This window comes from Lagopus leucura, unplaced genomic scaffold (genome assembly GCF_019238085.1).
Source record: "Lagopus leucura isolate 7727_CA_CO unplaced genomic scaffold, USGS_WTPT01 Super-Scaffold_100001, whole genome shotgun sequence".
NCBI lineage: Eukaryota > Metazoa > Chordata > Aves > Galliformes > Phasianidae > Lagopus > Lagopus leucura.
The window spans coordinates 5,143,607-5,157,958 of record NW_024962262.1 but is presented as its reverse complement, the minus strand read 5'-3'; the positions used below and the strand labels follow the sequence as shown (position 1 = coordinate 5,157,958).

Below are 14,352 nucleotides of genomic sequence, written 5' to 3'. Positions count from 1 at the left end.
CATCCTCTGTTACTCATAAGTTCCTTTTGCGATCTCGGCGAATGTTTAACACCTATTGTTAAATAAAGCATTGTGCTAGCCTCATTTCACAAAGTGTATGTTACAAATTCACAAAACCTCTTTGGGAAAACTTCTTCAGTATCCTGGGGTACAGTTAAGATACTTGACCTTAGGATTCTCCCTTGCATATATTAGGGTAGAATTTGCTTCTCTTCCTATTATATGTTTCAAACAAAAGTATTTTTGCATATCATAAGAGAGAAGATCCTAAGGGCAGAACAGTATTATGACAGTGGGAAGTGCAGATTGTTCTTATGAAGGAGAAGAAAGGGCGATGCATTTAGAGAACAACTTGAGTGAACACAGGTCAATATGCAGAATTCTGGTAGCATTACTGTTTAAGGTTTTGTAAAGGGTCAATTCTTGCTGGTCATACTCATTTCTTTTCCAAGGATTTCCATTGTTATTTTGTATGACTTTCGACTGAGTGAAAATAATAGGATTTGCCTGAAAAAACATTGGAGCCATAGATAAGCGTGGAACTAAGGTCTAAGTGTTCCACTTTTTCAAGAATTAAAAGTCAAAACTTACATGAATTTGGAGGTAGTCTCTCTGCACTTTGAGTCAAACCAAACTTTCACATCTCAACACCTGCAAAGAAGATTTGGAGCCAGAGCCGGTGGCTTGAGCCCCTCTTTGTTAAGTGGCTCAAACAATAGCAGCAGCAGTGTTCCTTGTTCCCAGTGCAAGCTATTTATGACAATGCCCTTTGTTAAAGAGGTTGTTCGAGGGACGGTAAACTATTCTGCCAAGCTTTCGTTATTGAGTTGAATGAAATAAATGCTTTCCTGGCATTTTCCTTATCACAAAAGAGATATATAGGTATTGTGATAGAGGGAAGGAGAAGAGCAGTTAACTCTTGCTAGCCCATATTCTGAGAGTGTGGCTGGAAATATGGTTGAATAACAGTCTTCATAGCAAAGTCAGTGTGTTGTTTTTTTGTGGTTTTATTTTCTGCCATTGATTTTCTTTGTTAAGAGCATGAACATGTCTTATGTAATGTTTCCTGATAAGTGAATTTCAGCTTATATCTCATAACTACTTCTCCAGAAACACCTTGAAGAAAGAAAGACGTTTTCCGGCAGTAGATACAATGCTATAATGAGAAAAAATGTATGCAAACTCCCCTGCATTTTAAAGGAGATACTGAAGTACTGGTGTTGACATTTAGAGATAAATGTATTTTCAAACATTCAGTAATGTTTTACTGAAGTTGATTAGATAATAGTAAGCAGAAGAGTAATTTGAGGACTTTTCATTATAAATAGGATTGATCAGATCTTTCCAGGCTGTTACAACTTCCATGCACTCTCTGAAGATTTCATATATTAACCTTTTCTTCTTCTTCTTTTCCCGCAGATACAAGCAATCCATTTGTAGAGATGCACAGTGATATACCTAAAATAATACACATGACGGTGGGAAAAGAAATGATCATTCCTTGCAGAGTCACAGCACCAAACATTGCTGTCACGTTAAAAAAGGTACTGCAATCCAAGCATACTCTGACAGTGTTCTTGCTGATGTGGATGCTGCATTTTGTTGTTGTTTAGAACTATTGTGGAGATTTTGAGCTATTTCAACTATTTAGTGCTTTTTAAATAGATTTCTGGGTGCCAGCATGTTTAGAAGTATTTCAACTCAGGCAGATTGGTCTCGTATTTTAAAAAAGTGCTTCGCCAGATCTCTTACACTGCATGAGAGTTTTCTAAACTTCAGTGTTTTGTACATTTTTATTGAAGGTCCATTGTTACTAAGAAGTTTAACTTCTGAACAGAAAGGTTTCTCAAGCCCTGGAGGGAATTTCTTGTTAGAAGAAGAAATTTCTTCCCTCCTCTTCCCCTGTCCTACCTCCTCTTTCCTCTACTCCTATCAGCTGGAACAGCCTGGAGATGTGCTGAGTCTGCATAGAACATTTCTTCAAACTTTTCCTTTCCCCTTCAACTTTGCTTCTTTTTGTTGTCCAAATGCACTTATCAAACAGCACACAACTTCTCTTTGTAGAGAAATTTGTGCAGGATTTGAGATGGTGGTTACAGTTACAGAAAATCTGAGCACAGAGAATGGTGCTTCTTTTTTCAGTTCTTTTGTTTGGCTTAAAAATCATGTGGAGGTGCCAGTGATGTTTCTAAAAAAATATTTATTTATATTTATATATATATGGAGTTCTATACATAGATACATAGTAGAACCGATGTTCAGCACTTTTATGAGGTAGCTATTTGTTTCATGATAGAATAGCATGTGATTGCTGAAAGCAACCTAAGTGCAGAGAAAAGAAAGTAGCTCCAAGTAATGTGACTGCGCACATGTTTGCACACATGCACACACACTTGCAAGAGCTGTACCAGAGCTGGATGATGCAGAAGACTCTGTGGCTATAGAATCTCAAATAAGCAGGACTTGACTTTCTGTAGGATGCATGATGTAAAGTGAGGACTTATCTGGGCACTGTGGTGCTGCATCTGAAATCTCAGCATATTAAGTTTGTAGCTGAGAAAATTCCGCTCTGTTCTCATCTTATGAAACAATGTAAAAAGCAGATCGTTCTCCTTATTTGGAGGAGGTTGAGGCACATCTACTCTCTTTTATCATCTTGCCCTTAGATCGGGGTTGTGGTGATGCATCTTTCCAACATCAAAACCAGATGTAATACTCTGGGAAGAAGAAAGAGGAGGTGGAGCCAAGTATTGAAAGAAAGGATCGGTTGCTTACATGTTTTGCATTCCAGGAAAAAGAAATGTGTTCCCAGCATTTCCTGAACTATGTAAATTACAATGCATTACATCATATCTTACTTTATTTATCATCTGTGACATTCATGTGTGAAGATTCCAGCAAATTTTTCCTCACATTACAATTAAGAGATGAGCTGAATGCATTTCCCATCTGCTAGTATATTGCTTCTGGAGAGCTGGCAAAAGCCAATCTATTTTTTCCATTTAGCATTAAAGGAAGAAGCCATTGTTCCCGTAATGCAGTCCTCTGGAGCTAGAAAGAAAATCCCAGCATTAGTTTCATTAAATTCTGTATTTTATATTGCCAGGGAGTCAAAATATGGAATATTTTTTGTAATCTCTCTCTTTTGAAAGGACTCATGAGTAAAGTTGCATGAACACTGCCTCCAGCACCTTGTTCCTGTGCAGTGCTACTTTATAGTTGTAGTGGACAATGTTGGAAAGGTGTATTATCCATTTTCAACACTACAAATGATTTTATTACTAAAACTGCATCGTTACATTGATCGTCATTTTTGAGATATTGCATTATTCTAACTTCCAGGCTGAACACTCGTACAAATTGTATTGCATAGCACGAGAATCATATGCAATGTAGGATTCTTAAAAACGAAGAAGGAAATAGGGATGGAGATTTTCATTCCTATTTCAGAACCAGCCTTCAGGTCCTATTACAGTCTATATCTGCAGTAGCTGGTAGCCCTTTCTCTACCTCACTGTATGATGAAACGGTGAAATCAATTGATGGTTTTGACCTTACGCTTAATAGTGATATCCACAGCATCTGAAACAATTGTTCCTATTGGTATGATTCTAACAGTCTCAATCAAAATTCCTAAAATAAGATGAAACTTTTTGCAACTAACGTAGGCACTTCTTTTATTTCTTCATTTGAACTTGTCTTTCTAAATGGACAAAGCATTCCCTTTGGTATGATAGTTTGATCCTCTGTTTACTCCACTTTCGGATTCTCTGTCATAAAGTCAACAACACCATTAGCAGGAACAGAACTAAATATGTTTTGGTGTAAAATAAAAGGAACAAGAAGAGAGAAGAATAATTACCCGAAGATCAACATCTTCGGGTCACAGAGCCACACATCTGGACAGTTTGATTCTTAATAATGCCACCTCATCCTTCCCAAAGTGGTGTAAGGGGGAACATGAAAGAAAGGACAAACATTCAACACTCGAATGTACATGTTTTGCTTTACTTTCAGATGTTTGTTTGCCTTTGCAGACATGTAACCATACACTGACTACGTACTCTTGATCATAGGTGCATATGCAAAACCTTGTGATAGTACTGTGTTAATGCCACTTTGTACACACAAAAAATGTCAGTGATTAGTATCAAGCAAAGAAGGAGGCATAGCCTGTGACAAAATTCATTGAAGTCTAGTTTGAAATAAAAAAGGCAGAAGACCAATACTGCTCTGGGATCCACAGCACTGTGGTATATACAGTCAGTATGTAGAGAGTAAATTCCATGTTTACTGCAGCCATCACAACAAATGGCTTCTTTGAATGCCTTTGTCTGTCTGCTGGTTTCCATTTGTAACCTGTTATTTCACCTGGCTTTTTCTTCTGCTGCTTCAGTGGAGATCGTGCTGTTCCAGCACAGTGTTTGCTCCATGGACCTCCTGGACGGTGGTGGCCAAGCTCTGTGGCGTGGCCGTGAGCTGCTGGACCCTGCTTTGGCAGGGTGTGAACCAGCTGATCCCCAGAGTCCCTTCCAACTTCAGTTACTCTGTGGTCCTAGGATCCTCTGTCCCATTCTATCACAACACCACATAACCACAATGCCATATCTCTGGCTGGTTGCCCGGACACTGGTGTTTCTGCTTAGGGTAGAATCAAGCTTTGCGTTTCTATGGGAATGGGAAACAATCACTTGAACCAATAGGATGGCAAAGGGTAGATGGGTAAGAAAGAGAAGTATCAAGTAAATAATTAATATAGAGTTAACACGTTTGCCAAGAAACATCAATCTGGAGAGATTCTGAGGCTCTGTCTTGACTCTATCTTCTTGACATATATGAAAACATATAGAAGAATATGCTCAAACTGTTTCTCTTCCACTGAAGCAGAGAAGCATAAATCTATCTCTTGAAGGCACGATTATGAGCTAGTTAAACCAAAGCTTGGATATTTGCTTTTAAGACAGGAATGGCAAAAGAATTCTTAGAGTCCAAGATATGGTTGAATGGTAGCCAACAGACTATAATATAATGGCTTTAGTTATGTGTGTGTAACATACACTTCCCCTGTGATTTGCGTGCTTATTATAGTATCTTATCAGCTGTTGTAAAGATAAAGAATTCTACCTCAGCACTTTTATGCTCCCTGTAATTATTGTTCCTTTGATTCATTGCGTGTTTCTGTTGGAGGCAATGTCTTGAGACAAGTTGAGGTGAGCCCAAGGGCAGTTTGCGGTGCACACTGTGTGGGCAGCACAGAGGATGCCATGTTTGTGGGATGCTCTGCCATGAAGGATGGCACCAGGTAGCTGGCAGCCACCCATGCTGGCTGTGGCTGGAGAAGAGAGGGCTGGCCAGCATGCAAGACCTCTGCTCACATTAAGGGGAAGAAGGTGAAGAGAGGGATGCCATGAGACTGGGATCAGAGAGAGAGAGATTGTTTGTCTACAAGCTGACCCAGGGATGGAAGTGAATAGATATGCTCTTTGCTTAGGACACTATTTCATTAAAACTCTGCTACGAGTTGTGATAATCTGATTATTTCTTTAATTTACTGGGTTCTGATTTTAATAAAAAACAGGTGGAGGTGATTTATGTGTTTAAAATCTGTTGGGATGTGGTGTTAACATGATTTAGCAGAGGGTTGTCAGAGTTAGGGTAGTATAGTTAGGTTGCAGTTGGACCTGATGATCTTTAAGGTCTTTTCCAACCTGAGCAATTCTATGGTTCTATACGCTGTCTTAAAAATAAAAAAGAATAAAAAATAAAAGTTATTTTCACCATAAAAGCAAACTTTATGAAAGTAGATTTGTAACCAGGCTTTGTACTGATGTATGATCTCTGTGTTACCCAAGTAGTGGCATTTATTCTATCAATAAGGCTGTGTAACAGCAAACAAACCTTGATGTGAAATGAAGAGGTGTTGCCTGAGCCTCAGTGTCCATGTCATCCTTTGTCTTTCCAAAATTTTTTATTTCTTATTAAAATGGGGCTTAAAAATCAAAGAATGCTGAAGAAAAACTGTTCTGCTGACAAAGTCGACACTTGATCCCACACAGGCATATTTTAGTCTGCATTAGACTTCAGGTCATAAGTTTATAAAACATCTGATGGTTTTGCATTAATTGCTTGCTGGGTCCTTAATTTCTGAGGGACTTGGAAGTGCCAATTTTTTGTGCTGAACACTTTTCCTCTGGAAATATTTAGTGTTTCAAGGTGTCCTTTCAAAATCAGTACTCAGTATGACTTTCCTCATTGAGTATGAACTGTGGTTTTCATACCTGAGAAGGCTTTGTGGCTTTGAAATTTGAGCTCATGTTGTATGTAATGACTTAGAGAGATGTGTGCTCTGTGATGTGTCAGCTCTGGAACACGTTGGGTTTTTTTAATGCCTTTCTTTTTTTTAACAGTCTAGACCTTTAGACAGCATAAACCTGAGGCAGATCAGATTGAATCCTGCCAGGAATTTGTTAAAGCCATAAAATGACAGCAAATTAAGTCCGTTTGTCACCGCCATTGAAAAAATGTGTATTTGTGTCTCTGTGGTAACACCAGGACACTTAATTGCAAAGGTTCTTCAAGAGGAGCACTTTTGCTGCCAACTGGAAGCCAACAGAATAGCAGCCCAAGCAGTGAGGCTAATGATAGTGTCAATCTATTGTGCCATAAATTACATCCTGTTATAAATAATGAAATCTTGGAAACAAATAAAACATTCACTTTCTTCACTCACATTTTTTCCTCTACTTTGTGATGAAAATGTGACTTGAAAAATCTGCATAATTAAATGTCATTCTTTCTACGTTGATTGACATTTTTTAAATTTTTTCTTCCCACTCCTTTTTTTGGAGTTTGTTTTGATTAGAGCGTGGCATGAGGATAAGTTGTTTTTATGATGTGTGCTTGCCACTTTTAGATTCCCAGAGAAACCCTAATTCCTGACGGCAAAACGATAATCTGGGACAACATGAGAGGCTTCAGAATACCTGAGGCAACCTACAGATTCATAGGGCTCCTGAGCTGTGAGACGACCATCGGTGGGCACAAGTTTAGCACGAAGTACCTAACGCACCGAGAGAGTAAGTGGCTTTCCCCGCTCTCCCGCTTTTGGAAGGCGTTCTGCCCTGGGGATGTTTCTGAATTCTCCTTCTCTTCATGATGTGCAGCCAACACAATTTTTGACATTAAGTTGAGCACCCCACGCCTTGTCAAGCTGCTGAAGGGAGACAGCCTGGCTATCAACTGCACAGTCAAGGCAGCCTGGAACACCCGCGTGCAAATGACGTGGACTTATCCTGGGGAGGTGAGTGTTGGGGCTGAAAGGGAGTAATGGGGTGTTCCCATAGATCACCCTGCATCTTGCATCCAAGGAAGAATGCTGCCTCAAAATGCTTGCCATGTTTCGCATTCCATCCCTATGACCCTTGCTGACATGGCTTTTAAGATTTTTTTTTTCCCCTCTTTTCTTTCTGGTGGTTAATTGAATAAGTAAACATGTTTACACAATGTACTCTACTATATTGCATAATCACGGGTGAGCGCTAAAATTCTTTCATCCCTGCAAGCTTCTTTTCGACCTGAGGAAATGATAGAAATTTATCACTCAGTCCCAGGCAGGGGCTCTCTCTTGTGACTGAAAGTTTTCGTTGAGGCTGTCTTTCTTAACACATTCATTTCAAAGACTGGCAGACAGTCAGGCACCCCACTCAGGCATGTTTAGAAAAGATATTTTGATTTAGCTAGCCAAAATCTCATTTGTTAAGTGTCACATGAACAATCCACTTGTTTTGACATCTACAGGAATGATCTTGAATGTACTTCTCCTCCCATCATGTTGGGAGCATCCTCATAAATATTTGTCACTTATAGAATAACTGCCAGGAGTTTGTGCAAAGCTGATAAGAAATTTGACATTAGTTTAAGGTTTACAACTCCCATTCCTTTCATGTCAGTTTGATTTATGCTGATGATTCAAGTCAAGATCATTTATTATGTCACTCATTGTGCCTAATTGCAAGCTAAAATTATGAATACATTATGCAGGGAAGATTAATGCAATAATTTCTTGCATGTTGTAGGCATTTTCCTTGGCATTTTCTCCCCACAGAAATGAAGAACTTAGCAACAAGAAATGCTCCACATATACAAATTTGTTCATTGCTGCCTTACCAAGGCTTAGCATAGCATCACACTTGTGAAACTCTGCTTGGGTTTTATTTGGACGGTAACTGAAGGGTGTTCGGTGTTTATAAGACCACAACAATGTCCTGGGTTAAATAAACTTTGAGGCCAAAGGCTGAGGGGGAGTTGCAGGAAATAACTCCTCAGCCTCGCATTATCTTCAGTTCCACCCTGTTACTCCTCTGCCAAATCTTCTTTGTCACTTCTCCATCTATAGCGTTTCCAGAATTCTCCCCTTCTTGTGTTAAAGCCCTTATTTTCTATATGTCTGCCAAGCTGTGTACTGCCTTTCATGTGCCAGCTCAGGGTTTTTCATGAGCAATGCTGGGCGAAGAGTGGTGGGGAGCTGAGCACATTACTATGGCAGGCTGTGAAGATGGGTTGGTCTTCATCTGGAAAGGTGGAGTTTGGATGCTACTACAACTTGAATGGAAGTATGAATTGCCAGATAAAGTTACTTTCTATTTTTATTGTTGATTCTTTGGAAATTTTAGGCAACCTTTTCAGGTTCTACCTGTGCAAAAGTGCCTGGATATACGTTGTTTTAAAACTTGGTGGTAGAGCAGCCAATTGAAAATCATCATGTTCATGAAAATTTGATTCAGCTCTTTAATGTTAATTTTTACTTTAACAGGCCATGAAGAGAGGTTCTGTAACACAGCGCATTGACCAGAAGAATAGAGAAGCCAATGTTTTTTACAGTATTCTTGTTATTGACAAAGTTCGTGATATTGATAAAGGCCAGTATGCCTGCCATGTGAAGAGTGGACCCTCAAACAAATTAGTCAACACGACAGTCATAGTTTATGGTAAGACATACCCTAAATGTGTAAAATAACAAATGCTTGCTTACCAAGTTCTGTCACACAATAGCTTTTTATCTTGATAAAAAGTGGAAAGAATTTTCTAGCCTGGCCATCATAGATAGAAAAAAGGGAGACCAGTGAAAATACATGCCTTTTGTTCCACGACTGTTTTGTCCTGTTGACAGTAGATGCATTAGTGTTTAGTTTGATCACTTGTTCCTGCTAAGACCTGTGATACCTCAGTCGGTTCTGACAGTTCCAGTTCCTCTTCTACAGTACTTGCTCCACTGCTCCATATGCAACATGAAGAAGAAATAGACACACTAGCTCTACATGGAGAGGACAGCTGCTAAACCATTCACAAAACTGAAACAAGTCAGAGAAGCTGGAGCTGTTGAAGCTAGCCTGTAAACTCTTATTTGTGTAAATAGCCTCATCTATGGGATACTCATGTTGGAAAAAGACTATGTGAATAAGGGTTTGCTGAATCAGAGTTGTGTCTTTAGGTATATCCTGACTTATGCAATTAAATTACTGAGTTGTCTTGAACGTGTTCTTTTCAGTGCATGCTGCAAATGTGACTAAATATGGCGCTTAATACATAGGCAATATCTATATCCAATCCGTAATGTGAGTAAATATTGCAATGTAGATACTGTCAAAGGACACTCAATCTCTTTTTCACATTTTATATATTTTATTTTGTTTCATTGCCTTTTGGAAAAAAAAATGTGTTCTAGAAATGTTCTGTTTTTTCACCTCCGATGAAATGCACCAATTCATCGGAGTTTGAAATAGGGGGCAATACAACTGGAAAAGAATGAATTCCAGCAAGTTGAGGTTCTTCCAATGAAGTGATAAAGATATATTTGTGGGATGAAACAGCTGTTTACCAATGCTAGAGAAAATTTCTGTCTTTTCCTTTGCTGTTTTTCTGAAGATCACTTAATTCCTCTCCAAACAAATATTTTATTTTGGAACATCCAGTGATTCTCAGCCTTCAGGGGAGAAGAGATCATCTGTTCATCTTCCTGTATACCATGAGCATTTTTCTTTTTTTTTTTGACTGAAGCATAATGTGAATCTGAGTAGAGCGTATCTTTCCTATGTAGATCATGGCTTGGGAATTGTATCTCAGTTTCTTTTATATTTGTGGCATTCTTCTCTTTAGGAGGGCTGGTTATAGTCTTGCTGTTGCCATGTGGGAACAATAAACATAATAAAGATCATTTTTATTTGGATTCCTCTTCTTTTTAGAAGAGCAACTCTTTTTTTTTTTTTTTTCAGGGTGAAAATTATTAACATGAGTGCTCTCTTTTCCTTTTATTTCTTTAAGATAAGAGATTCATTAATTTGAAACGTCGAAGAAAAACTATGCTGGAGGCTGTAGCAGGAAGAAAATCCTATCGCTTGCCAATGAAAGTGAAGGCATTTCCCTTGCCAGAGGTTACATGGTAGGATAACAATTACTTCCAACATATACACACTAGATCTCTTCTTAAATGAAAAATGATACGTTGATAAAATATTCTAATAAAGCCCCTTAAAATGACAATAAAATGGGGACAGCATAACTGTAGAGTTTGATTGGACTTTTCAGGGTCTTTCTGAGTTTTAAGAATTTAAAAGAACATCATCTCCATTATGCGTGTTCTAAATAGAATGCCTGGAAAGTTTAAATTTTAGGTCCTCAAATACATTAGATACATCTCCTACTGAAATCAGTGGACAGTCTAAAGCTGTATTTACTAGATCTTGACTGAATCAATGCATCCTACATCATGCAGACCTGAATTTGTCTTTTAGACAGAATGAGAAAAGAAAATTTTATTTAAATAAGTGACTGAGTTGATTCATACAGCCATGGACTATGAAAAGAGCAGTGGAAGCGGGCTTTTTTATATGGCAATCTGACAGTTCTAGGCCCACATTAGTGACCAGAGCTTTCACTTTGGCTCAAGTTTACTGAGCTAAGGAATCTTTTAAACAGTTTTTTGTCTTAACTCAGCCACCTTTCTATAAAACAATGTTATCTACTTGTGATCTCAAGGTGCTGGGGCTTTTTTTGTTGTTGTTTAAATAATTTTAAATAGCAATAGCTCTGGCTCAATTCATTGAACTTTAACAAAGAGTCTATGACAAGAATGATTAAGAAAACAAACCATACATACACGAACAGTGAGAGCTCATGTTACTCACAGCCAGAAATTATTTTTGTTCCAAACATTTTGTTTTATTTTTACAATACCCTCTGCATTTGTAGCTCCACATGGAAAATTAATGGATGAAAGTGAAGACGATGCTTGTTGTTTATGTGGTGTTTTCTGTTTCTTTAATGGTTGGGCTTCTTGACTGCACGTTTACATCTACATCTTCTGGGGGAAAAAAATCTAGTTAAACATAAGAGTATTAATTTATTTATTACTGTGAAGTTGGTGAAACACTAGAATAAGTTGTCCAGAGAGGCTGCAGATTCTCATCTCATGAGATGTTTGAAATCTGACTGGCCATGGTCCTGGACAACCTGATGACCTTGACTTAAGCAAGGGGGTGGACAGGCAATCTCCAGAGGCTCTTTCAGCCTCAAATATTCTGTAGTTCTGTGAAATATGTGTACAGTGAAATGCCTAAATCCGTGGTCCTTAGAACCATTTTTTAGGGCTTCTCTATTGTCTGAAAGAGCTTTCTGTAAACACTAGAACACAAGAATCAATCTAATTAAGCCCATGATCACAGTGAAGCAGCTGCACTTTTCTACTAACATCACGTAAGCCTTCATTAAACAACCTACGAAAAGGTGCTTTTTGCCATATTTTAAACATTGAATAGAAAAATATCTGCTTATTCAGGAATCTGTGTGTGAAGTAACACTTCTCTCTTTCTGTGTTGATTTTCTGTTATCTTTAAAAACATTCTCTATGATAGCAGGATATCTGATTCTTAAGTGCTTATCTAATCTACTTACTCTTCCTCTTCCTCAAATCACAGCTGTGCTTAGGCTACAGTAATACTTTGTCCTGGGACGTATAATGAAGCCATGAGAAATGGTTGGTGCTGGGTGATGCAACCTTTATTTGTGTGACCAACTTGTAGTCAAAATGGTTGTCTTCTAGACAACACAGCACAAGCACGGAAAGATGGGATCTTCATAGGCATGGTTCCGATTTTCAGAAACTCTCAAATATTATAGAGCCCTATCAGATCCTTATCAATTTTAACATGTAGAAGTGCTGTGTATATATCAGCAATCTGTAAGGGAATGCAAACCAAATCTTAGATTGGTAAGATTCTAATTGGTAAATTCAGTCCTTGCCCAAAGATCAAGAAATGGGAAACGAAGAAGCATAGGCTGTTAAAGCAGCTCTCTTTTCCAATTGTTTTACTTCTGGACTTCTTAACAGGTTAAAAGATGGGTTGCCTGCTGCTGAAAAGTGTGCCCGGTACATGGTTAAAAATTATTCATTAATCATCAAGGATGTTGCTGAGGAAGATGCTGGGAACTACACTATAATATTGAGCTTACGACAGTGGAACTTATCCAAGAATCTTACAGTCACTCTTAAAGTAAATGGTGAGTTTGCAGCTTGTTCCCACACTTCTCAACATAAACAACTAAGCTGTCATTGAACAGTTCATCTTGCACGGTCCAGGTTGCTGTGGACTTTTTCATGAAAACAGATCCAAGCCCGAGGTGTGGGGATGAAGGACCTGTCTTGAAATCAGCAAATGGACACTGGTTTCCATTGGAAGGTCTTGTATCTTCCACAGTCATGTGCTAGTTCCTGATTACTTAAATGTGTTAGTAATTGCTCATCTGATATGACTTTGTCCTGCTGTTTTTCTTTCTTCTCCTGGGGACTTTTTTGATTACTCACCCTGCAGGAATGCAGTATTGTCATGATCATTGGAAATGAGCTGCTTTTAATTGCTTTCCAATTTTTACTTCTTATAGTGAAACCCCAGATATATGAAAATGCTGTGTCATCATTCCCTGATCCAAATCTGTATTTATTGAGCAGCAAACAAGTGCTGACATGCACCGTGTATGGTATTCCTCCGCCAAAAATAACATGGATGTGGTATCCCTGTAGACAAAACCATTATAAAACAAGGTAGGACAGCTTCTTTACTTACATTTAGTTTGTCTTCCCTTCCATTTTTACCTAAAGATTACCTTAAGAATAAAGCTCACTGTGACTATTGTTTAGTTAGTAAACCACATATATATTTAATCAATGTATTTTTAAGTAAACACGCAGAAACAATGCAGGTTTTTTTTTTACATCGTTATTTGAGAGTAGAGACCAAAGTCATTGTTTCGTGCTGTTGCTTATTTTCATTTACAGTTCACTGCTATTCATGCGTGCAGTGTTCAGAAGTGATAATTGCTTTTTAATTTTTATGACGTAAGCCTTGCAGGCAATGTCTTGCTAAGTGTACATTCTTTCTCATGGAGGAAACTTCCTTGCTTCTCTCCATGCTCTTGTCATCATACAGTGATTGCACTGTGTGGGTTGTTTTTTTTTTAAATTCAACAGAAACATTCTTTAAAACCTTCTTTATATGAAGGTCACATCTTTCTTACAATGCATTGACTCATAGGTTCAGTTCAATAAGACAAAGCTGCACAACATTCTCTGATGATATTTCAACAGGGTAAAATATAAGTGGCATCATACAGGCTTATTTGATGCTGATGTGGCACTTGATTAAATCCTCTTTTATATTTAAGCTTTGCTTTGAACTTTGTGTCTGATGACAAGTTTGTATGTTGACTCATTTATCCAAAGCTCTTCCTGAATGCCAGCATCTGGCAGAGTCTTAACAACTAACACTAACAGTAGCATTAAGATACTATTTTAGAGTTGAAACATGCAATATATTTGGAGCATAGCACAATAAAGATATTTAAGAACCTAATGGAAGCTAAGAACTCAATATTTTCTGTCTCATTTGAAGGTGACCGCTTTACATGTGATTTAACTTCTTTAACACTTCCAAAGAATTGAGTTTTAGTGTCAGTCCAGCCAAACATATACATACATACCTGCTTAAACATTGATATAGGTACTTAACTGCAAAAACACAATACACCTGATAAGACGAAATAGGAAAATCACTGTATTTCATATTAGGGGTCCCTGTAAGTGCTGGTCACCTCTTCTTGGGAGCACGTGCTGTATTTTCCATTGCATCTCACTTTGCGATAATGCAAATGAATGGCTTTCTGTGCCCCTCTCACCAAGAGGTGGCACTAGCAATCTCTCCTTTTGCTGGAATAGGTAAAACCTGAAATTGTCAATTTCGAGGACAGGTAAGGACAGCACTTCCCCTCTCTTTTATGTTCTCTTTGAAGCACTGGTCACAA

General features: G+C 38.2%; 1 protein-coding gene across 1 annotated transcript in view; it reads left to right on the top strand.

Annotated features, from left to right (window-relative positions):
• FLT1 (fms related receptor tyrosine kinase 1) overlaps positions 1-14,352 on the top strand; it is a 103,544-nt gene that overhangs the window by 23,260 nt on the left and 65,932 nt on the right. The window contains exons 4-10 of the mRNA XM_042868604.1: positions 1,420-1,544; positions 6,914-7,076; positions 7,164-7,300; positions 8,813-8,987; positions 10,321-10,438; positions 12,386-12,555; positions 12,937-13,096. Coding sequence (XP_042724538.1) covers positions 1,420-1,544; positions 6,914-7,076; positions 7,164-7,300; positions 8,813-8,987; positions 10,321-10,438; positions 12,386-12,555; positions 12,937-13,096 — 1,048 coding nt within the window. The remainder of the gene's footprint in view (positions 1-1,419; positions 1,545-6,913; positions 7,077-7,163; positions 7,301-8,812; positions 8,988-10,320; positions 10,439-12,385; positions 12,556-12,936; positions 13,097-14,352) is intronic.